This window comes from Neoarius graeffei, chromosome 13, assembly GCF_027579695.1.
Source record: "Neoarius graeffei isolate fNeoGra1 chromosome 13, fNeoGra1.pri, whole genome shotgun sequence".
Lineage (NCBI taxonomy): Eukaryota > Metazoa > Chordata > Actinopteri > Siluriformes > Ariidae > Neoarius > Neoarius graeffei.
The window spans coordinates 42,530,427-42,555,370 of NC_083581.1; the positions used below are offsets into that span (position 1 = coordinate 42,530,427).

General features: G+C 39.1%; 1 protein-coding gene across 1 annotated transcript; it reads left to right on the forward strand.

Annotated features, from left to right (window-relative positions):
• The first annotated feature begins 4,098 nt into the window (after window positions 1–4,098).
• LOC132896730 (TNF receptor-associated factor family protein DDB_G0272098) lies at window positions 4,099–23,970 on the forward strand. The gene is made up of 8 exons (XM_060937762.1): window positions 4,099–4,252; window positions 6,089–6,445; window positions 13,881–13,907; window positions 14,041–14,120; window positions 14,270–14,354; window positions 18,723–18,827; window positions 19,250–19,432; window positions 21,471–23,970. Exons 1-8 carry the CDS (start codon window positions 4,213–4,215, stop codon window positions 21,521–21,523), a joined length of 930 nt encoding a protein of 309 aa, XP_060793745.1. The 5' UTR covers window positions 4,099–4,212; the 3' UTR covers window positions 21,524–23,970.
• The last annotated feature ends 974 nt before the right edge of the window (window positions 23,971–24,944 follow it).

Below are 24,944 nucleotides of genomic sequence, written 5' to 3' on the forward strand. Positions count from 1 at the left end.
ATCTATCAAAGTCTGATCTTCACAACACATGTTTGTGGAAGTGTATCATGGCACGAACAAAGGAGATTTCTGAGGACCTCAGAAAAAGCGTTGTTGATGCTCATCAGGCTGGAAAAGATTACAAAACCATCTCTAAAGAGTTTGGACTCCACCAATCCACAGTCAGACAGATTGTGTACAAATGGAGGAAATTCAAGACCGTTGTTACCCTCCCCAGGAGTGGTCGACCAACAAAGATCACTCCAAGAGCAAGGCATGTAATAGTTGGCGAGGTCACAAAGGACCCCAGGGTAACTTCTAAGCAACTGAAGGCCTCTCTCACATTGGCTAATGTTAATGTTCATGAGTCCACCATCAGGAGAACACTGAACAACAATGGTGTGCATGGCAGGGTTGCAAGGAGAAAGTCACTGCTGTCCAAAAAGAACATTGCTGCTCATCTGCAGTTTGCTAAAAATCATATGGACAAACCAGAAGGCTATTGGAAAAATGTTTTGTGGACAGATGAGACCAAAATAGAACTTTTTGCTTTCAATGAGAAGCGTTATGTTTGGAGAAAGGAAAACACTGCATTCCAGCATAAGAACCTCATCCCATCTGTGAAACATGGTGGTGGTAGTATCATGGTTTGGGCCTGTTTTGCTGCATCTGGGCCAGGACGGCTTGCCATCATTGATGGAACAATGAATTCTGATTTATACCAGCGAATTCTAAAGGAAAATGTCAGGACATCTGTTCATGAACTGAATCTCAAGAGAAGGTGGGTCATGCAACAAGACAACGACCCTAAGCACACAAGTCGTTCTACCAAAGAATGGTTAAAGAAGAATAAAGTTAATGTTTTGGAATGGCCAAGTCAAAGTCCTGACCTTAATCCAATCGAAATGTTGTGGAAGGACCTGAAGCGAGCAGTTCATGTGAGGAAACCCACCAACATCCCAGAGTTGAAGCTGTTCTGTACGGAGGAATGGGCTAAAATTCCTCCAAGCCGGTGTGCAGGACTGATCAACAGTTACCGGAAATGTTTAGTTGCAGTTATTACTGCCAAGGGGGTCACACCAGATACTGAAAGCAAAGGTTCACATACTTTTGCCACTCACAGATATGTAATATTGGATCATTTTCCTCAATAAATAAATGACCAAGTATAATATTTTTTGTCTCATTTGTTTAACTGGGTTCTCTTTATCTACTTTTAGGACTTGTGTGAAAATCTGATGATGTTTTAGGTCATATTTATGTAGAAATATAGAAAATTCTAAAGGGTTCACAAACTTTCAAGCACCACTGTATTGCTCTATACTGAAAGAGAAGATGCTACCATCACTCTGTGCTCTTGGTCGTCGTGCACTTTTCCAACATGACTAAACACACATCTAAGGCCACTGCTGGATTTCTGAAGAAGAACAGGGCGAACGTGATTTAGTGGCCAAGTATGTCTCCTGATCTGAACATCTATGGGGAATTCTGAAGAGACAAGTTGAGCATCACTCTCCATCCAGCATCCAGTAACTAAAAGAGGTCATTGTTGAAGAATAGAAAAGGATTGATGTTGCAAAATGTCGCCAACTTGTTCATTCCGTGCCTAGAAGACTTGGTGCTGTCATTAAAAATCATGGAAGCCATACAAAGTACTAGATGTAGTAGTTTTTGTTGTGGGGCATAATCATTTTTGCACCACCCTAATTTGAGTAAAACTGAAAAAAAATGTGTAATCTATATTATTAACCTTACTTTCCCATTATAAGTTAAACAGATGTTATATTAAACTTTGTCTTGTCAACATTTTGGAAATTGTTTGTGTTCATTGAGATATTGTTTAAAATGTTACTTTACAAAGGGGGTGTACTCATTTACGCTCAGCACTGTATATTGCACCTGAGTTCAGGATACAGTATACATGGTAAAACAGTGTACCACAGTTATGCAGTGGCATTGTACAGCCTGACTGCAACAGGTAGGAATGATTTCCTGTGTCTCTCAGTTGTGCAGCGTGGAAGAATCAGCCGTTTACTGAACGCGCTCCTGTGGCTGATCAGCTCCTCATGTAGAGGGTGGGAAGGACAGTCTAAGATTGTTTTTATTTTGGACAGTGTCCTCTTCTCCAACACCACTGTCAGAGAGTCCAGTTCCACGCCTGCAACATGGCCGGCCTTCCTGATGATCTTATTGAGTCTGTTTAGCATCCTTCACCTTCAAGCCACTGCCCCAGCAGACAACAGCATACACAGACTCATAGAACATCCGCAGCATTGTTCGGCAGCTGTCTCAGAAAATAGAGATGGCTCTGGCCCTTTTTGTATACAGTGTCCACATTTTTGGACCAGTCCAGTTTATTATCCAAGTACACCCCCAGGTACTTATATTCCTCCACTACGTTCACACTGAGCCCTTGGATGTTAACAGGGTTCACCGGAGCTCTGATTCTCTTCAGATCGACCACCAGTTCTTTCGTCTTTGTCACGTTGAGCTGTAGGTGGTTCTTCCTGCTCCACATGACAAAATTGTTCACCACCATGCTGTACTTGCTCTCATCACCACTGGTAATACGTCCAACCACTGCAGAGTCATCAGAAAATTTCTGGAGGTGGCAGGTCTCTGTGCAGTAGTTGAAATCAGTGGTGTAGAGAGTGAAAAGGAAAAGAGAAAGGACAGTCCCTAAGCAAAACATTGACATTTTAAGGAGAATTATTTGTAGTTGATTTTAGGCACAGACCCATTTTAATGATTAAATTGTGTAAATACAATAACAGTCAAAAGTTTGGACATACTTTCTTATTCAATAGTTTTTCCTTTATTTTTATTAATTAAAAGACACTGCATGTCTTAAAGTAATGATGGATGCCATTTCTCTTTACTTAGTTGAGCGGTTCTTAACATAATATGGATTACTACAGTTGTGGAATATTTACTGCATTTTTATTATTTACTATTTACTGTTTGATCTCAAATGCATTAAGAAGACAAGAAATTGCACTAATTAACTTTTGACGAGGTACACCTGTTAATTGAAAAGCATTCCAGGTGACTACCTCATGAAGCTGGTTAAGATAATGACAGTAGTGTGCAAAGCGTCATCAAGGTAAACGCTGGATATGTTGAATAATCTAAAATATGAAACATATTCTAGGGGCGGCAAATACAGAAAAACCTAGGAGTAAGTAGGGGTGTCCAAACTTTTGACTGGTACTGTAGAGCAATGTTGCTAGTCAGCTGGATCTGGATGTCATGATGGAGGTAATGGCACAGACAGGATACCTGACTGAATCTAGTGGAAAACCTTCCCAGAAAGAGTGGAGCTTAACAGCAAAAAGGGACTAAATCTGTAACGGGATGTTCAACAAGCACATTTGGGTGTCATGGTCAGGTGTCCACATACTTTTGCCCATACAATGTGTATATACGTGTAAACATAATTCTGTCATTCAGTTATGGAAAAAATATGGAGAGAATATCCTGGGAAAACATGGTGCAAGGTTGGAATACACCCTGGATGGTATGCCAGTCGCCTGGGCCAACACAAGTAGGGCCAAACTAATTTAGACATTTGATCTCCTGAGAGGCAACCAGAGAACCTGAAGGAAACCCACAGAAACACAGGGAGAACATAAAAATAAATTCCACACAGATGGTAATCCGAGGCCAGGACTGAACCCTGCAGCTGTGAGGAGACAACGCTAAATCACTGCACTGCTTAAACAGCTGGTGCAAAGATGGAAGAGATCAGTGAGCTTCTTCATGATCTTCCTTTTGAAGTAGCTCAGGGATCTTAAGGTTTTAGCTCCATATTCCTCCATAATACAGCATCATTGATACACAGTTCCTCATTTTGCTCTTCAGACCTACTGGTTTCATTAAGTGTGAGAGGTTGTCAGTGCTTTAGATAAAACAGCTTCTCAAGATTTGGAGAAAAAATGGTAGAAACGGTGATTTATATCTTTGCTGCGTTTATAACCATCCAGTAGCATGAAAGATCCCAAAACTTAGACTGCATCATCACCCAAACATCTCACTGTTTTCTGTGAGTTTGACTTCCTGTGAGTGGTTAGAACATGCAGGCATCCTGTTCACACTGGCGGTCTCACATGCAGTGATGACGCTTGCTTTACAAAAGACAAAGTGGAAACAAGAAGCCATTTCGTGTGTACAAGGTGCAACTTAAGCTCTATCTAACAAGTGCTGGGAGGGATACTGATTTAAAAAAAAGAAAAGATGTCTCAAAGTGGCCTTCATCTGATTACTTTTGCTTTTGGTAAGACACATTTAAGTTCTTTTATTAGTTGATAAAAACAGATTTTGTCTTTGAGAACATCTATTATGCTTTAAGACCTTTATCCAGCCATGTGGCTCTAACCTCATCTTAAAAAATAATATTAATACGTTAACTTTTTTTAAACTCAGTCAGTTACTATACTGCATATATTTACATCATTATATATTACCTGAGTGTCATTTTGTTAGGTTTATATTTTCTGTTTACGATGAATTCATTTCAAATCCAGCTTGCTCATCATCTCAGAGCTTTCTCAGAGCTTGTTTCTGTTCAGCAAACGGTTTTTAACCATGGTTTTGTTTCATTATCAAAAGAGAAGTTTGTATTTCATTCATCCAGTGGTTAAGTTGGTTCCAACAGAACATCTGCCTTATTCATGGCTTATTAAGGCAGAACAAATCATTTATTACTCATTTACTTATTATTATATTTTGTCTATTTTTTCTTCTCTTTTTTTGTTGTCTTAACTGAACCTTTTCTACATTTTTTGTTGACCAGAAGGTAGTTTGTTCAAATCCCAGAGTCACTGTTGTCTTTTAATGTTCTTTTTACTTTTGGACTGGATTCTGTCTTTTTTTTTTTCAAAAAATACACATTAAGGACATCTGTTTTAATGTAAATGCCCTGCAGCCTTGACCTGAGTATAGAATATTTTTCACAGCTGGTGAATATTTCTTAAAGTCAGACAGCTTTGCTGCAGAATCTTTTTTCTACTTTTCATTTTTCTTAAACACTTCAAATAAATTCAAATCAAATCTCGTCCACTTCAGGAAACGAGGAGGGCACTTGCATAAACATCTTAAAGAATATTATTATACAATGCATGCTGGGAAAATCTATTGCATTATTATATGTAATAAATAATCAGAGAGATGTAAAAAGTGTATAATCTATGGTATGAATGTGTATTGGAACTAGGATCCCACAAGACCCAAAGAAAAAGCTGCAGGAGTGTGAGCTGTGGGTGGTTATATATGAAGAAAGGCCCCTAGCATTAATATAGAAAACAGTAAATGATGCTGCGTTCAATCACCCACCTCCAGGAACTGCTTCATCCTGGTCAGGATTTTTGTTTGTTTATGTTTTTAGGTTCAGAACCAGATAACATCATTAGAAATCATCTTGTGAAAAATAACTGCAGGAAGACGTGGGATTGGATTGTGTGTGTGTGTGTGTGTAGAGCAGATATACATCTCATCTCATCTCATTATCTCTAGCCGCTTTATCCTGTTCTACAGGGTCGCAGGCAAGCTGGAGCCTATCCCAGCTGACTATGGGCGAAAGGCGGGGTACACCCTGGATAAGTCGCCAGGTCATCACAGGGCTGACACATAGACACAGACAACCATTCACACTCACATTCACACCTACGGTCAATTTAGAGTCACCAGTTAACCTAACCTGCATGTCTTTGGACTGTGGGGGAAACCGGAGCACCCGGAGGAAACCCACGTGGACACGGGGAGAACATGCAAACTCCGCACAGAAAGGCCCTCGCCGGCCACGGGGCTCGAACCCGGACCTTCTTGCTGTGAGGCGACAGCGCTAACCACTACACCACCGTGCCGCCCCAGATATACTGTACGTTAGTTCTAAAAAAAGGGAGAAAATGCTTCATTAATATATAAATAAAAATTGAATTAATGGAATTTCTTCTCTTCAAATGAAATGTAATTAATATTCTACTATCTCCCTATCTGTCTCTCACTCTGCCTGTCTCTCTTTTTCTCTTTCTGATGCTCCTTGTCTTTCTCTTTCTCTATCTTATTCATTCTTTGTTTTTTTTTATTTCTCTCTCTCTCTCCCTCCCTCTAGTGACTGTGTTGTACGTCTGCATGGTCACAAGTGTTTCAGGCTCCACTGCAGAAAACAATGGGACCAACCCGGATTTTACTCCCTCTGATCATTTATCAAACAAAACGGTGGAAGAATCTGGCTTGAATCATGTGAATGATACTGAGACAGTAAACACAACCATACAGCTGCATGAGGGCACTCTGAACACCTCCACTAGCCCAGACACACCACTTTCTTCCAGTAACAACAGCACACATGGAGATGATCTCAAAGACGATACCATCTTTGGAAAAAGCACGGACTCTATCACCACGAAATCTATCACCACGAAATCTATCACCACAAAATCTATCACCATGACATCTCCCAATGGAGGTAGGACACAACACACTTCATCTTTTATATACATTTATCCTCATACATACACACATCTCTCTCTCTCTCTCTCTCTCTCTCTCTCTCTCTCTCTCTAGCCCAGTTGTTCCATAATATTGCAGTAAAGATCCCCCAACATTCCAGCTTTAGTGATTTACACTGAACCAAATAAAGCCACGCCAGCCTGTGTGTGTGTTTACACAGCGTGCCATCATTCCTAATTGCATGACATATAACACAATAGAGCTTTGGTGTCTAGGGTGATGTATAGCACACTTTTGTTAGCCATGCACTTGTTGAAGAGTGTACCACTCTTCAAACACAAACAAAGTTGCTGTGTGATCAGAACATGTTGGAGGAGAAAGTGAAGAGAAGTAGGAAGCGATCTGAGGCAGAAAGATGTGCAGACTTTCAACACCGTAGACAGAGACATTTGAAATCAGGCTGGTCTCGGAAAGAAAAATGTCAAAAATGAATGTCAGTGAAAAAATATCACACCTCTGTTCTGCAATGCCGGCTGTCCCTTTTACACACACGTTGACTCGGCCTCTGTTACAATCACTTGTACTGGCTCACAGGCAGAACAACCAGACCCCTGTTCCGAGACATTTTATACAGAATGTGAGGTGGAATAAAGGCATAAGATTCCCGCCTTGAACAGGTTGTGTAAAAGGGGCTCTTCTCTCTCTCTCTCTCTCTCTCTCTCTCTCTCTCACACACACACACACACACACACACACACACACACACACACACACACACACACACACCATTTATATGTGTTAATCAGGTCTGTGTTTCTGTGGGGAGTTATTTAGGTCAGTGCAGTGCAGTGCATGCATGCGTGCATGCGTGTGTGTTGAGGTATCTGATGGGGTTTATGAATAATGTAAGAGGTGGGTGTTAAGGTGCTTAGACACATAATCAGAGACACACAGCCAGATGCAGCCAGAGCCAAGTATAAGGGTGTGTCTTAGACTACAAGCATTTTCATGTCCTTTGGTCATATTTTTAAACATATATATAATTTTGGACAATTCCCTTTCTCTTTGTTAAATTAACAATAAAATCATCGTAGAAACTTTTTACCATTATGATTTTTTTCTTACTTTTCAACATTCTTATACACTGTCAGAAACAGGGGTACAGCCATTTCTGTCCCCCAAAATACAGTCTACACTAATATACCTTCCAGGGCTCCTTAACAGATCTTAAGGTAACTATGTGTACCTTTTTAGAGCCAAAAAGGTACATATATGTTCCCAAGCAGTATAGAAAGAAAGAAAGAAAGAAAGAAAGAAAGAAAGAAAGAAAGAAAGAAAGAAAGAAAGAAAGAAAGAAAGAAAGAAAGCACAACTTTATTCATCACACACTTGTGAAATTCCTCTCTGCATTTAACCCATCTGAAGCAGTGAACACACACATGCACATGAGCAATGAGCACACACACATACCCAGAGCAGTGGGTAGCCATGTTAACAGCGCCCGGGGAGCAGTTGGGAGTTAGGTGCTTCACTCAAGGGCACCTCAGCCCAAGGCCGTCCCATATTAATCTAACCACATGTCTTTGGGGGAAACCAGAGCACCCTGAGGAAACCCACGAAGACACGGGGAGAACATGTAAGCTCCGCACAGAAAGGCCCCAGCCGGCCACTGGGCTTGAACCCAGAACCTTCTTGCTGTGAGGCGACCGTGCTAACCACTTACACCACCGTGCCGCCACATAAGTACCTTAAAGAGTACTGCCCCAGTGACAAGCTGTTGTACCCCTATTGATACAATGCCATTTGTAGAAATATTTATATTTATCAAAATGTTATTTCCACCATAGTAATTTCCCTCTGTGGTGGAAATGACAAGAGTGTCCCCTTCAATCTACGCTGATAGGGTACAAGCACTTCTTCTTCTTTCGGCTGCTCCTGTTAGGGGTTGCCACAGGGGATCTGTTCTGCGTATTTGATTTGGCATAGATTTTACACCAGATGTCCTTTCTGACACAACCCTTCCCAATCTATCTGGGCTTGGTACTGGCACTAAGGCCCTGTCCACACGGCAACGGATTCAGGTGAATTCGATAAAATTTTTTATCGTTTAGGCCTGGCGTCCACACGGCACCGGCGTTTTGGGTGCCCCAAAACGATATTTTTTGAGAACGGTTTCCAGAGTGGAAAAATCTGGCAACGGTGCCGTTGCAAAGTCGTCTGGATGAGTAGAACAGATTTGTTTACGATGACGTCACAACCACATGACTAGAACAAGCAGCACTCACTCATTCACGCTGGGTAGAAGAAGGGGTTTATGCGCATGCGTCCTACTTCTTCTATTGTTCTGGTGTCTCCGATGGGACCGTCTTACAGCGCACGTAGAGGTGTGGCATGTGTATTGCATCGTTTTCAGCAAGCGTTGCGTTGCCATATGTACCTGATATTTTACTGATCCGTTGCCCATGTGGACGCGATATTTTTTTTACCCGCTAAAAAAAAATCTCGTTGCCGTTGTCGTGTGGATGTAGCCTAAGTATGCACTGTCTTGTACAACCCAAGTGGCTGGGTATTTTACCTAATCTGCATATCTTTGAACTGTGGGGGAAACTGGAGCACCCGGAGGAAACCCACGCAGACACGGGGAGAACATGCAAACTCCACACAGAAAGGCCCCTGTCGGCTATGGGGTTTGAACTTGGAGTGCTAACCACTACACCACATGCCGCCCTGATTGGGTACAAGCACATTAAGTTCTAACAATACATTAAACATTTCATAATTTGTGAGATTATACTCTACTGAATATAATAATAGAATGTATTTATTTTAAAACCTATTTATTTCAGATTCTTCCCAAGCCAACATTATATTTCAGATTGTGGTGGATGTAAGCTGTTTAGTCCTTGTGACATTTAATTAATTTAATTCACAAATGTATAATAATTGTAAAATTTGTATCAACTAGCAAAACTAGTAATGAAAATAGTTGTATATTGTTATGGGGTTACATACCATACTATTTTTAAGTAATAGTCAGATATTTAGATGTGATAGAAATGATATTTGTTCATTAAGGGTCTGAAAAAATGTCAAAAATTACCAAATTATCTTGTGATGGCAGTGCGTCCTCTCTTGGACTTTAAAACTAGACAAATTAGATAAACTTATAAGTCTGTGATGTGTGATTTGAACAAGCTTTTTTTCTACAAGTTCACAAGGCCAAAAATGCTCCTAGTTGAAGAAGCCCCCATATATGAAAAATCTATAATAACCATAATCTGTAATATCCCATAATCAAGCATGTAACAGATGTAGTATGTAATACCCAGGTTGAGCAATTATTGTTTTAAATGCATTACATTTTTTAATTCAAATTGGAAATGCTAATAAATTTTAGAAATACTGCAAGATTAAGTGGAAAATAAAATCGCTAAGTTTTGCACAATTGAATGTCAGTTTGCTATCTGATCCTCAAGCTTTTTCCGTTGTTTTGTTTGTAGTGCGGAATAACTGAAAGAAAGACTTTTTATACTTCAGGCATTGAGTTGATGATAACTGTGAAGAGGGGGCGGCATGGTGGTGCAGTGGTTAGCACGGTCACTTCACGGCAAGAAGGTTGTGGGGCCTTTCTGTGTGCAGTTTGCATGTTCTCATCCTACCTTTGTGGGTTTCTTCCCACAGATGAGAGATGGATTGATTTTATTAGAATATTTAACCAGGAAAAATCAATGATATTTTAATTTAATGCATTAATTATATCGTATGGAAGTATAAACATTTTTTGCATTAAATTATATTTTAATGGAGCATTTTGTCCCATTTTAGTGTTTAGCTGTACTCTCTCTTTCTCTTTCTCTGTTCACGGACACAAGCGCTGCATTCTTCAGTACACATCAAAGAAATAAAAAGGTGCAGTAGTGAATGTGGTCATGCAGTTAAAGGCGAGGGGTGAACAGGTGGCATTCAAAGTCAGTTAGTGACAGTTGTATTCTGACAACGGACAGATTACAGTAACGCCCAAAGCAACAATCGCTTTCGAGAGAAGAAACATAGCCAGGCAGGCTGCACACAAGAACACAATGACACAAATATAAATAAATGTCTTTAAATTGCACACTGTGCTGGTCTGTGTGGGTGTGCTGCTGTCTTCCTCCAGAGTGTGTTGCACTAAAATAAAAAAGATGGAGTGATTCAAATCAAAAGTACAAACAGCAAGTTGTATCTAATAATACACGCAATTGTGTGGAAAAGTTTGCACACCCTTTGAACTTTACCCATGGTAGGTTTCTCAGACTCTTTCAGCCATAGTATAAAAAAAGTTAAGATTATGCTTTTTTTAAAAAAAAATAATAATAAAATATTTTTAATAAAAGCATCTGACAAATTAATATTGGTGATCTACAATACTACAAATTAGAATTTATACACACACAGCATTAGTCTCTTGAAACCAACATCTGCTTGCAACTGAGATAACACGGAGGTAGTTTTTTCTTTAACTGCACTAACCACAAGAATCTCACATTCTTTCTGCTTCAGTTTTTCATGTACATTTCAGCACAACACGACTTTTTTAGTCTACTACCACTACAAAAACTTCCTTAAACACGTGCATTTCTCACATTAGTAACTATACTACTTTTCTTGTTAGTGACACTGTAGTGAGTATAGAATATTTATTAATTACTGAATAATATGCTTTAAAATAAATTAAACAAGTAACAACCCATATAAACAGGTGAATCTAATACACTAATGTGAGATGTAGCTATATAACTTTTCAACACATCTAGCTAAGCCTATACATGAGCTAGGCAGAGAACGTTCATAAGCTTCACTGCTAATGCTAGCTAATGTGGCTTGACTTCTGACAAGATTTCTAGGTTATATTTAGAAATGCTCAGAATATTCACAGTTAATGCTGGCTAGTTAGTTGAAATGAGCTAACATGACTTGATTTCTGAGAGGATTTTGAAATTATATCCACAAATTTTCATAATATTCACAACTGTATGAGTTAATAAAAGCTAACTTGACAAGACTTCTGAGAGGATTCATAATATTCACTGCTAATGCTAGCTAATGATCTAATATGAGCTAACTTAACAGAATTTCTAAGAAAATTTTCATGTTATAGTCCTAAATTTGCAGTCTTCACTGTGAACACTGACTAGCTAGCTGATATAAGCTAAGCTAACAAGATTTCTCAGAGGTCTCATAGGTTTCACACACACACACACATATATATATATATATATATATATATATCATCTCATCTCATTATCTCTAGCCGCTTTATCCTTCTACAGGGTCGCAGGCAAGCTGGAGCCTATCCCAGCTGACTATGGGCGAAAGGCGGGGTACACCCTGGACAAGTCGCCAGGTCATCACAGGGCTGACACATAGACACAGACAACCATTCACACCTACAGTCAATTTAGAGTCACCAGCCAACCTAACCTGCATGTCTTTGGACTGTGGGGGAAACCGGAGCACCCGGAGGAAACCCACACGGACACGGGGAGAACATGCAAACTCCGCACAGAAAGGCCCTCGCCGGCCACGGGGCTCGAACCCAGGACCTTCTTGCTGTGAGGCGACAGCGCTAACCACTACACCACCGTGCCGCCCCTATATATATATGAGTGATTCCACGCTTATGGGTACTGAAATGGGGACATGAACTTATTTTTAAAAATTCACCTAAAACCATTTCTTTTTTTACCATCAGGTCACAAAACATGTAATCTTTAATGAATGATATGTTAAAAGATAACTTTAATTTTCTGAGATGTAATAAAAACATATTTATATGCCAAAGTCAAGCCTATGAGTTCCAAAATGATGTCTGTTACATTACTTCTGTTACGATTGTCCATCTCGCGTCTGTTACAAATTAATTACAATCTAGCTATATACCATGTTAATCTTATTGAAAGAATGTGTATGTTTATTCTACTACACATGTTTATTAATTATATTTGCTAAAACATCACCTTCCTATGTTTTCAAAAAGTAATTCTACATTGTGAAAATTGAGAATATATATGTCCACAACACTTCTGTTACGTTCTGACTTTGGCATATAAATATGTTTTTATTACATCTCAGAAAATTAAAGTTATCTTTTAACATATCATTCATTAAAGATTACATGTTTTGTGACCTGATGGTAAAAAAAGAAATGGTTTTAGGTGAATTTTTAAAAATAAGTTCATGTCCCCATTTCAGTACCCATAAGCGTGGAATCACTCATATATATATATATATATATATATATATATATATATATATATATATATATATATATATATATATAATTCTCACAGCTAAAGTTCACTATGATCTAAGCTTACATGATTTTTGAGAGGATATTTAGGTTATATTTTGTAAATATTCATAATCCTAATTACTGCTGTAAGGCAGCTCACTAATATAAGCTAATCTAACAGGATTTCTGAGAGGATTTGTAAGTCATATTCATAAATTTTCATAATATTTACGGGTAATGCTAAGTAGCTGGCGTGAGCTAAGTTGACAGGATTTCTGTGAGGGTTTTAAAGTGCATATCCTGGACCAATTTTGGTTTTTTTATATGAAAGTATGTCCCTTTACACACTCATCCAGAAGGGTAATTTTGCACAAGGCCATCTGTCTACAGCAGAAAAAAATAAAATAACAAAACGCGCCTGGAAAAATCCCAAGGGAGTCTGGAGCCAGATTCGTGACGTCACCTGTGGAAGCGCCAGCAGGCTGCGAGAGCTTGCACGGTTTCAGTGCACAGCCTGTGTAGACCAAGCGCTCCCATTTCTCTCTCATTGTCCGGTCTTTTGGGAAACGATGAGTACTAATCCCATCATGATTGGTGTTGCTACACCCTCCTACGATACATCTGTTAACCATTTTAATAATTACATGATAACGTTGAAGAAATTTGCAGAAAACCACCAGGTCATTTTCTCATAAACAAACCAGCGCTGACGTAGGATTCAGAAGGAGGCATCCTGCACGCGACATCACGAAAAATCAATGTTTGCTGGGAAATCCAAATGCCAAGTTTTTTCAGAGGCGGACCAATTTGCCTCAAATGGCTTGATTTCAACTGAATTTTTCTGATATTGCGCAAGGTAAAAAAAAATTGCACAAAATGCAAAATGTGACAGATATTTGACCAAAGTTTAATATAAAATAGGAGAATTACATTGATCTTGCTCCTGAATTTACCCGTGATATGCACTTTAAAGTCATATTAACTATATTTGGAATTTCACTGCTATTTCTGAGTTAGTGTGCTACAGTAACGAGCTAACCTGACAGGATTTCTGAGAGGATTTTTAGATAAATTGTAATTGCAAGTTGATATAAAGCATCAAACCCTGACTGATTATGTTTTACATAGCTGTAATGATCACAGTTCCCACTCTTTCATAACCACGTACTTGTGTTTGCAGGAGATGACAGAAGTGGTAAAGCTGCAGGTAAGTGTGGATGTTTGTGTTTGTGTTTTTTTTCCATAATGAGCAGATGCAATGTATTCAATAACATCTTTATCTTTTATTAAACTCCTTATTATTCACATACAGTATGTGTATGTTTTCTGTTCATTTGTAGGGATCTTCTTTCTCATCTTCATCCTCATTATCATTATCGTCCTTGCTGTCATTTTGTACATTCTTTGGAAGAAAGGAAAGGCAAGATGAAGGAATTTATATTTAAAAAATAGATTTATAGTTTAAAAATTTCGGTATTGAAATGGCTGATTAATTGTGTGTTTGTGTGTGTGTGTGTGTGTGTGTGTGTGTGTGTGTGTGTGTGTGTGTGTGTGTGTGTGTGTGTCCAGAGATACTCCTTTGACCTGACGAATGGCGAGCATGACACTCCCCTCCGGAGTATAGAGCCCATAGGAACCTTTGAACAAACCAAAGGCAAGAAAGATAACATCCCTCTGATTAGGATGATGATGATGAAACAAGAGAGAGAGAGAGAGAGTCACAGAGAGACAGAAAATAAGAGAAATACAACCTTAATTCCATACATTTGGGACACTGAGTAAAATGTAAATAAATAAATAAATAAATAAATAAACAGAATATGACGATTTGCAATTCTTGGAAACCATATATTTCACTGAAAATAGTACAAAGACAACATATCAAATGTTGAAACTGAGAAATTTTATTGTTTCTTGAAAAACATATGCTCATTTTGAATTTGATGTCAGCAACATGTTTCAGAAAAGTTGAGACAGGGGCAACAAAAGACTGAAAAAGTTGTGTAACGCTAAAAAAAATTAATTTAGTTAATTGACAACAGGTCAGTAACATGACTGGCTATAAAAAAAGCATCCCAGAGAGGCTGAATCTCTCAGAAGTAAAGACAGGGAGGGGTTCACTGCTCTGTGAAAGACTGCATGAGCAAACAGTAAAACAATTTAAGAATAACGTTCCTTAATGAAAAATTGCAAAGAATTTGGGGATCACATTATCTCTGGTAGAAAAGATTAAAAGATTCAGAGAATCCGGAGAAATTTCTGTATGCAAGAGACAAAGCTGAAAACTGACATTGGATGCCTGTGATCTTCAGGCCCTCAGAGGACACTGCATTAAAAGCAGACACATGTCTGTAGTGGAAATCACTATATGAGCTCAGGAACACTTCAGAAAACCATCGTCTGTGAAAACAGTTCATTACTGCATCCATAAATGCAAGTTAAAACCACACAATATCCAGAAACACCACCACTTTCTCTGGGCCCGAGCTCTTTTACGATGGACTGAGGCAAAGTGGAAAATTGTCCTGAGGTCTGACGAATCAAAAGTAGAAATTCCTTTTAGAAATCATGGACACCACGTCCTCCAGGCTAAAGAGGAGAGGGAACATCCGGCTTGTTATCAGTGCTCAGTTCAAAAGCCAGCATCTGTGATGATATGAGGTTGTAGTTGTATTAATGCACATGGCCTGGGTAGCTTGTACATCTGGGAAGGTGTTATTAATGCTGAATGATCCATACATGTTTCGGAGCGATATGCTACCATCCAGACTAAAGCTGTGTTCACATATATACCGGTACGATAGTGGTATAACTGTATCGATACAAAGTATACCGGTACAGTTTAGTGCATCTGTCCACACTAGCGAGAAATGTTTGTGGTTTTCTTTCACGGTAGTTGAAATGCGCGTGCGCAAAATGTTTCCGTGGTTACCGAGTAACTTCCTTCCGAGAATATGGCGGATGAAACAACGCATGTGTGCTTTTTGTTGTCAGTCTGTATTTCTGGTGGTCATTTATTCAGTCGAATCGTATAAAACGCGCGAGGCAGTTGAGAAAGAAACAAAGAAAACGAATCTCCGTTCTTCACTATTTTATTCAGCGAAGACATCGATTGAGGTGTGTGACTTTGCGCATGCACATTATATTTGTATCGATACAGAGCCGCTTCATCTGTCCACACTACAGCGAAGTGCTACAGTACCGATACTGTACCGGTATGAAACCCATACATTTGTGGGTTTTGTACCGATACAGTTATACCGCTACAGTACCGGTATAGTTGCTAGTGTGGACAGGTGTTGCGGTACGAAAGTAGTATCGTATCAGTACAAAATCCCTAGTGTGGACAGGGTAAAAATTTTTTTCAGGGAAAGCCTTCCTTTTTTCAGCAAGACAATGCCAAACTGCTTTCTGCACATATTAAAACTGCATGGCTCTGTAGTAAAAGAGGCCAGGTGCTAAACTGGCCTGCCTGCAGTTCAGACCCGTCTCCCATTTAAAACATTTGGTGCATTATAAAATGCAAAATACAACAAAGGGGACCCTGAACTGTTGAGCAACTGAAATTGTATCAGGCAAGAATGGGACATTTCTCTTTCAAAACTACAGCAACTGATCTCCTCAGTTCCCAAACGTTTACAGAGTGTTGTTAAACAGTCAGTACGTTTACATGCACATCCAAATCGAGCTGCTGTCGGTAATCGAGCAAAGGGTCCCAGCAGGGGTGCCAGAGAAATCCAATCCTACATGCACACAAGGAAATCGAGCTATTGTGTGAGGTACATTGTGCATCCGAGCCACAGGTGGCGCTACACGCCCCATCGTGTTGGTACACTTCCGGTTGTCATCATGAAGAAGAGCTATTCAAGAGTATAAACAAAGTTATCAGTTCCGTGTTCACAGGAAGAGTGTTTGTAGTTTGTATGTACGAACAGAAGTGTTCCTAATAAAATGGGCGGCTAAGGTGACGTGTCATGCCGACCGAGGCTGTTTTTTTTTTTTTTTTCGACCGAGGCTATTGTGTTTCCCGCTTGTGGTCTCGTCACTCGTCACTTCCGGAAGGGGCAGTGCTGAAGTAAGTAGCTGGACTACGTAGCTCGATAGGGTATACATGCACTAAGTAGCTCGGCAAAAATCGCATAATCTAGGTCGTTCAGCTCGATTACGAGAAATCAAGTTCGGTTCAATTTCAGCCTAGCTAAGGTGTTTCCATGCCATTTAGAACTTCGATTTCAGTCGAGCAACGGCAGAAATTCGATTTTCTCTATGTGCATGTAAACGCACTGACTGTGAGTATATAACACAACACAGCATTCACACAGGTGATGCAACACAGTGGTAAACATACTCCTGTCCCAACTTTTTTGAAACATGTTGCTGATATCAAATTCAAAATAAGTAAATATATTTTTAAAAACAATAAAATTTATCAGTTTCAACATTTGATATGTTGTCTTTGTACTATTTTCAATTAAATATAGGGTTTCCAATATTTGCAAATCGTCATATTAAGAAAGTACAACTTTATTCATCACACACTTGTGAAATTCCTCATTTAACCCATATGAAGCAGTGAACACACACATGCACAATGAGCGCACACACATATACCCAGAGCAGTGAGCAGCCACGCTAACAGCGCCCAGGGAGCAGTTGGGAGTTAGGTGCCTCGCTCAAGGGCACCTCAGTCCAAGGCCGTCCCATATTAACCTAACCACATGTCTTTGGACTGTGGGGGAAACCGGAGCACCCAGAGGAAACCCACGCAGACTCCACACAGAAAGGCCCCTGCCGGCTGCTGGACTCAAACCCAGAACCTTCTTGCTGTGAGGCGACCGTGCTAACCACTTACACCACTGTGCCACCCATGAATAATAAATATTCTGTTTATTATTTATGTTTTACACAGTGTCCCAAATTTATGGAATTGGGGTTGTAGAAAAAAGAAAGAGAAGAGAGACAGACAGAGAAAGAAAATGAGTGAGGGAGACAGAGAAAGAAAGAGTGACAAAAAGAAAGACGAACGGCATGGCCATTAAAACCCCCGGCCTTACTGGGTTGACCCCCCCTTCCCATTTTCCTGGATCTGCCCCTGTTAATAAACTAGAATTTAAGTTACAGCTGAGATTGGTAACAGTTGTTAACAGAAGCACGCATTGTTCCTTAATTTTTCAGTCGAATGGAAAATCTGGTTTTAATACTAATCACTGAAACTGAATATGAATGCACTACAAATGTCATTTCCTTCTGTACTCTTTGGTAGAGAGGTATGTTGGTGCACACAGGCCCATCCTCCACCTCTCTCTGTGGTCTTGGCCTTGACTCAGAAACTGCTAAGCTTGTCTGATATGACATCACTGATTTCTGTAGTTAAACTATCTATTTTCCCTGATGATTCATGAAATATTGAAAAATCTACACTTATTTACAAAGCTTATATTCTAACTGATTTGAAATCCATTAAACAAAAGTGATAATCAAATTTGCATTTATAACACTGATATGAAGCACTATGCGTACATTCTATACCTTCTAATAAATACTAAGGAGTAAAACATTTTAGTAACAATCTCTGTGAGTCGACCCATAATGATAATTAAAGGTCCTTGCCAAGTCTCCTAAAACTTCAGATGTCACCTTTCATAAATTTTACACAATTGCTTTATGTGATGCTCATTTATGTGTAATAAAGGTCATACATAGATACTCCTTAGTTTAAAAAATGGTGGGAAAAATATTTAAATGTACACCTTTGACTACACTAAGGGTAAAACTATGGTAAAATGACAGAATTACCAGAAAGAACATCTGGCAATGTGGGTAGTTTTAGGATTGAAAATTGTGTTATTGGTTGGCACTTTCTGCTCTGAGAAAAGTTTTGAGGCAATTAAAACTAACATCAGCCATGTGGGTTAAAAACTAAATGTTGTCATGGAAAAGCTGTTGTTTGAGAACATGATTCATGTCTAGTGGCTCTTTCTATCAGAAAATTTATACTTTTTTTACTTGCATCTTTGCACAGGATCTTCTACGAATCTGGATTACATTCAGGAAGACAGTCCGAACAAAAATAGTCCTGTAGCCAATGGATGTTCTGGAGAGATGCCTGAGCAGACACCGTACTCTGGTAAAGCTTCATTGTGCTAATGATCATTTGATCCAACTCTGTTGATTCAAATTGGTCTGACAGTAGTGCTGCTGCAAATCACAGGATTATATGATTGCACTGGTAATAAAAGCATTTTTAAAATGTGTAATAGTTGATATGGGGAAGTTTTCTATAAGGAGGCATTTATTGAACATGTATGGAAGGAGTCTCCAGTGTCAGTGCTTTGTAACAGTTAGAGGTAAAGCTGTAACTTTAAGTTTATAGGTAACAGGACAAGCTGCATTTTTTCCGATGCCAGTGAAATGGTGTATTTCTGTGAAAGTGGCTGGTTCTTGGCAACAGATTTAGGAAAAGCTGCAAGGACAGCTTGCAAGACCAGTCTCAGCTAGACAGTGTGTCTTAAGTGACAGTTCTTTTCCTTTCTTTTCTCTGCCCTTCAGAGCAGCAGAATGTTGCAGAAGAGAACAGCTTCACGTCTGATTTGAGTCTGAATTCTCCAGTGAAGAAGGTAGAGTTTAATCTGGAGTTGGAGCTGATTGGTGGAGAATCTGAACTAACGAAACAAGCCACAAATGAAACTACAGACAATGACAACGAAAACAACAACAATGACACAAACACTGGTGTGTACAAACAGGAAGCCTAATGTCTTATGTTTTCAATGTTAACTGTGGGTATAAATATGTTAACAATCAGTTTGCTAATACACATGTTCACTATGTTGCCAGTTTGTCAGATCTGCCTACAATACAGGTCGCTTTGTAAGTGTACAGTTAGCTCATATGTTGTTATGCACCGTGTATTAGCTCCCATAGAACCACCACTCACATAAGTCCTGTTCCACCGAGGCTAATTGTGCATTCACACCAAAAGCGGCAAGAGAATCCAAGTGACTGGAAGGCTTTCATTTTTTATGTGAGCCAGTGTTTCTCAGTGGTGAGCAGAGGCATTACTGTTGGCAGCACATCTTGGGCAGTGGGGGCATCGGAATAAAGTTGAAATCTGGGCAACTTTATGGTCATGAGCTATGACACAGTTCGTTAGCAACCAATCAGAATTTGGATCTGCTCTGCTCTAGAGAATACTAGAGAACACAAAAGTGTAAATTTTGGTTCTGTTCAAGCTGTTCAGAAGTACAATGGAGGAGAAATTAATAATTGCAGTGGCGGGTTTCCCATTATTTCAAACAGGACCAACCAGGACCACAGATACTTTAATGTCCTCTACACACAAAGTAAAAGACCAAGGCTAGTAAATGCGTCTTATAAACTGCATGTTGATTTTAACTTAGCATCAACACCACACAAATGGCTTTTAATTAGTTTGTCATTAGTTTATTTTCTTACCAAACATGTAATGATAATTGTTCATTAATTTCCTTCATCGATCAATTTCATGAGGTTAACTAATACCCTACTTGTGGTCAGTCAGCACAGTGATACCGGTTGACATGTCTGTTTGCTTTGTGGCCCCTTTACATAAAGTTTGCAAGACCAAGCATTCCGAACAAACTTGTAATCGCTTATTTCATCTACGTCACAGAGCATCTACAAACTTCAGTAGTGTCATTGGCAGGGCAGGCAGAGTGAAATTTGATGCTCTTGCTGCTTTTGGTCTGAATGCACAGTACCGTATTTTCTGGACTATAAGCCGCTACTTTTTTCCTAGGTTTTGAACCATGCGGCTTATACAAAGGTGCGGCTATTCTGTGGATTTTTCTTCCACCGCTAGGGGCGCTCTAACCGGAAGTAGAATCAAAAATAAGATAGACGAAAAATCAATGCAAAGAAGAATTAGCAGATCTTTGGCAGATAGAACACGCACGACAAATTACTAACTGGTAATTATTTTCAAATCCAGCGAAGATGATTAAAGTGACTTGTGGTTTCAAACACAGGAGAAATGAAGGTAAATAAATACCGGTTATTTTCTCTTGGTTCTGTTCCGTTTTAATCAGCAAAGTTGCTGCCGTGTTAAAAGGCACTGTTCGGAAAGAATCTGTTCAGGTACATACATGTACATTTACAGTACAAAATCGTTCTGTACATGCAGTAAATATCTAATTTTTCAACATAGATATCTGCAGCTTATAGCCCGGTGCGGCTTGTATATCTTTTTTTAAATTTTTTTTAAAAAATAGAGCGGATGCGGCTTATATACAGGTGCGCTCTATAGTCCAGAAAATACGGTAATACATTATGCATAGTGTTTGCTAGCTATATACAAGATTAACTGTAGCGTTTATGATTGTATTACCTGTTACTGCACCAATACAGGAGACATCTGAAAAATTCAGCTTTTTCAGCTAAAACAGTGATGCCAGTAAAATTCACCTGACAGAAAAGAACATTCACTGAAGGGGAAAGGACATGTGATATGAAAGACTAGGCAAACTTTTACCTGTGAATTTATGAGCCAGTAGAACACAAGTAGACAGGACTGTCATCTTGTTGGTTGGCAAAAAATGGAGGAGCTGTTAATTAAATTTTTTTTCCTACTCTTGCATCACAAAAAATATTAGCCCCTCTTCCACTGAAATACACTAGGGTGGTATGGGTGCGTTTTGATGTAACTATATTAATTGATATTTTCAGTCATACAGCGTATGTGGAAGCATATGCCATGCTGTTCGTGATATTCATGTTTGTTTATGTGTTTCAGGGAATGATTCTGCGGACCTCTTTACTGAAATTAGCTTGGATGACACACAGTAAAACCCAGACACTCTTTGCAGACCAGGGAATTTACACTGCAAAAGCCTGTCCCTTATTCCCAATAGATATTGTTTCAATTTTTGTTATAAATTCTTATGAATGACAAGTATAATAAGTGAGAAATGCTTTTCTGTACTCTATTACAATAATTATAAATACTCACTTACAATGGCCCCTGGTTGCTTGGGGACATAAGCAACTGCTTCAGCTGCATTCAGCCTAGCAGGTGAAAAGTCGCTCATGTTGCTTGTAGTTTGTCTGTTGTGGGCATGGAGCAAGCGCTATTGTTGTTGCTTGTGGGCAATTACCATCCATACCAGCAATTTTAGTTCCTATGAGAAATGCTACAATGCATGATTTACCACTCTGGAATGTATTTAAAGTACCACATTTCATTTAAAATTATATAATACTAATCTCTGCTACTTTCTTCCAAGCTTTATTTTTCTTCATAATGTCTCTATACACATTTAATGAGAGGTTGTACATATGGCAGGATACAAAAAACAAAACAAAACATTTTTTCCAAGTCAAGCAGTACATAGGAACTAATTACAAGTAGGAGCTAAGTCATGAGTGGGGAACTGAATAAAGAAAAAAAAAAGAATTTTGTAACCACATTCACCATACTATTGCTGAGAGGAATAACTTGAGCCAATAGTTTGGATGTCATTTTACAGAGTTATGCCTAATTTGCATCAAGTTCAAACTATCAGCTCACATGCTGCTTTGTTGCTGCTGTTGTTCACTGCTGCATTACTGTTGTACATTGCACATTGCTGAACCTGTCGCTTTGTTGCCCACTAGTGTGAATGCATGGTAATACTGCTTGCCACTATGAACAACCCTGACCAAGACCATATCCATTTAAAACCAATTCAGTGTTACGTATTTTTCAAAAGAACATGAGACATGACACCAATGAGTCACCTTACACATACTCTCTGAACATGTAAACATTTATTTCTGTATTTTTTATAAATATATGTACAGTGGTGCTTGAAAGTTTGTGAACCCTTTAGAATTTTCTATATTTCTGCATAAATGTGACCTAAAACATAATCAAATTTTCACACAAGTCCTAAAAGTAGATAAAGAGAACCCAGTTAAACAAATGAGACACAAATATTATACTTGGTCATTTATTTATTGAGGAAAATGATCCAATATTACATAATCTGTGGTTGGCAAAAGTATGTGAACCTTTGCTTTCAGTATCTGGTGTGACCCCCTTGTGCAGCAATAACTGTAACTAAACATTTCTGGTAACTGTTAATCAGTCCTGCACACTAGAGGAATTTTAGCTCATTCCTCCATACAGAACAGCTTCAACTCTGGGATGTTGGTGGGTTTCTTCACATGTACTGCTCACTTCAGGTCCTTCCACAACATTTCAATTGGATTAAGGTCAGGACTTTGACTTGGCCATTCCAAAACATTAACTTTATTCTTCTTTAACCATTCTTTGGCAGAACGACTTGTGTGCTTAGGGTCATTGTCTTGCTGCATGACCCACCTTCTCTTGAGATTCAGTTCATGGACAGATGTCCTGACATTTTCCTTTAGAATTTGCTGGTATAATTCAGAATTCATTGTTCCATCAATGATGGCAAGCCGTCCTGGCCCAGATGCAGCAAAACAGGCCCAAACCATCGTTACTACCCCCACCATGTTTCACAGATGGGATAAGGTTCTTATGCTGGAATGCGGTGTTTTCCTTTCTCCAAACATAACGCTCCTCATTTATACCAAAAGTTCTATTTTGGTCTCATCCATCCACAAAACATTTTTCCAATAGCCTTCTATATACATGAGCTTTAGCAGACTGCAGACGAGCAGCAATGTTCTTTTTGGAGAGCAGTGGCTTTCTTCTTGCAACCCTGCCATGCACACCATTGTTGTTCAGTGTTTTCCTGATGGTGGACTCATGAACATTAACATTAGCCAATGTGAGAGAGGCCTTCAGTTGCTTAGAAGTTACCCTGGGGTCCTTTGTGACCTCGCGGACTATTACACGCCTTGCTCTTGGAGTGATCTTTGTTGGTCAACCACTCCTGGGGAGGGAAGCAATGGTCTTGAATTTCCTCCATTTGTACACAGTCTGTCTGACTGTGGATTGGTGGAGTCCAAACTCTTTAGAGATGGTTTTGTAACCTTTTCCAGCCTGATGAGCATCAACAACGCTTTTTCTGAGGTCCTCAGAAATCTCCTTTGTTCGTGCCATGATACACTTCCACAAACATGTGTTGTGAAGATCAGACTTGGATAAATCCCTGTTCTTTAAATAAAACAGGGTGCCCACTCACACCTGATTGTCATCCCATTGATTGAAAACACCTGACTCTAATTTCACCTTCTAATCAACTGTTAATCCTAGAGGTTCACATACTTTTGCCACTCACAGATATGTAATACTGGATCATTTTCCTCAATAAATAAATTACCAAGTATAATATTTTTGTCTCATTTGTTTAGAGGTTCGGGGCCTTTCAGACAGTTTGAGGCAGTCTGCTACACCTTGACATTTTTAAGTTTTTCATCTAACTAAAATCATCTATGCAAAAGTGGCATATGTGGTGATATTCTAGAAAACCTCAACAATAACAATATGAAAGTAAAGTAAATGTAACGAAATTCATTTTTATTAAAATTCAGTGTAAACACAACTAGACAAAAACCTATTTTCAAAGGTCTTCAAATCTTGTAAAAAAACACACTATAAATATATCTAGTCAAGACTTTTGAAGTTTGAACCTTGTAAACATAAGTATTGGCTACATAAAAGTAAGAAGAGCATTCAGTAATGTTATGTAGTTTCAATACAAATTGCAAAAAAGTCAGACAAACTGAAGCCAGTGGCTATTTCAAATGAATACCGATTAGATGGGTGTATCACACCTGTAACTGTCCCCACCCCCCTCTCACTGTCCATGTGGTGTTGGCTGTCAATCTGTCAATGGCTGTCTTTATCCTGTCAATGGCTCTGCCAGGGCACTGTTGTTACCTTCCCCCAAAGCTTTGCAAGCTACTGCAAAGAAAGTAAGTGTCACTGTGGCTCTCAGCATGTACAGTCTGTCACAGGCAACCCCGTTCCAAAAGAGCTTATAAAAATCCTCTTCAACTGCATATACTCAATAAATTGTTCAATAAGTAATGGTGCCTGTAATGTCACTGTGGCTCTCTGCTCCCATTTCCATCTCTTTGTAAAGTCACAGGCAAACCAGTTCCAAAAGTGTGTCCAAATCCAAAAGAGGTGGGATGTTCTCCATATTACTGTAAATACAATAGAAGATACAGTATTTAGAATTTGCTGTTACATTGTCTTTTTCCAACATTTAATTCATTATTAGATATAATGGCAATCTCTATGTCTTTCTAGCATCACCTAACACACATTTGCATCTAGCACCTGACAAACATT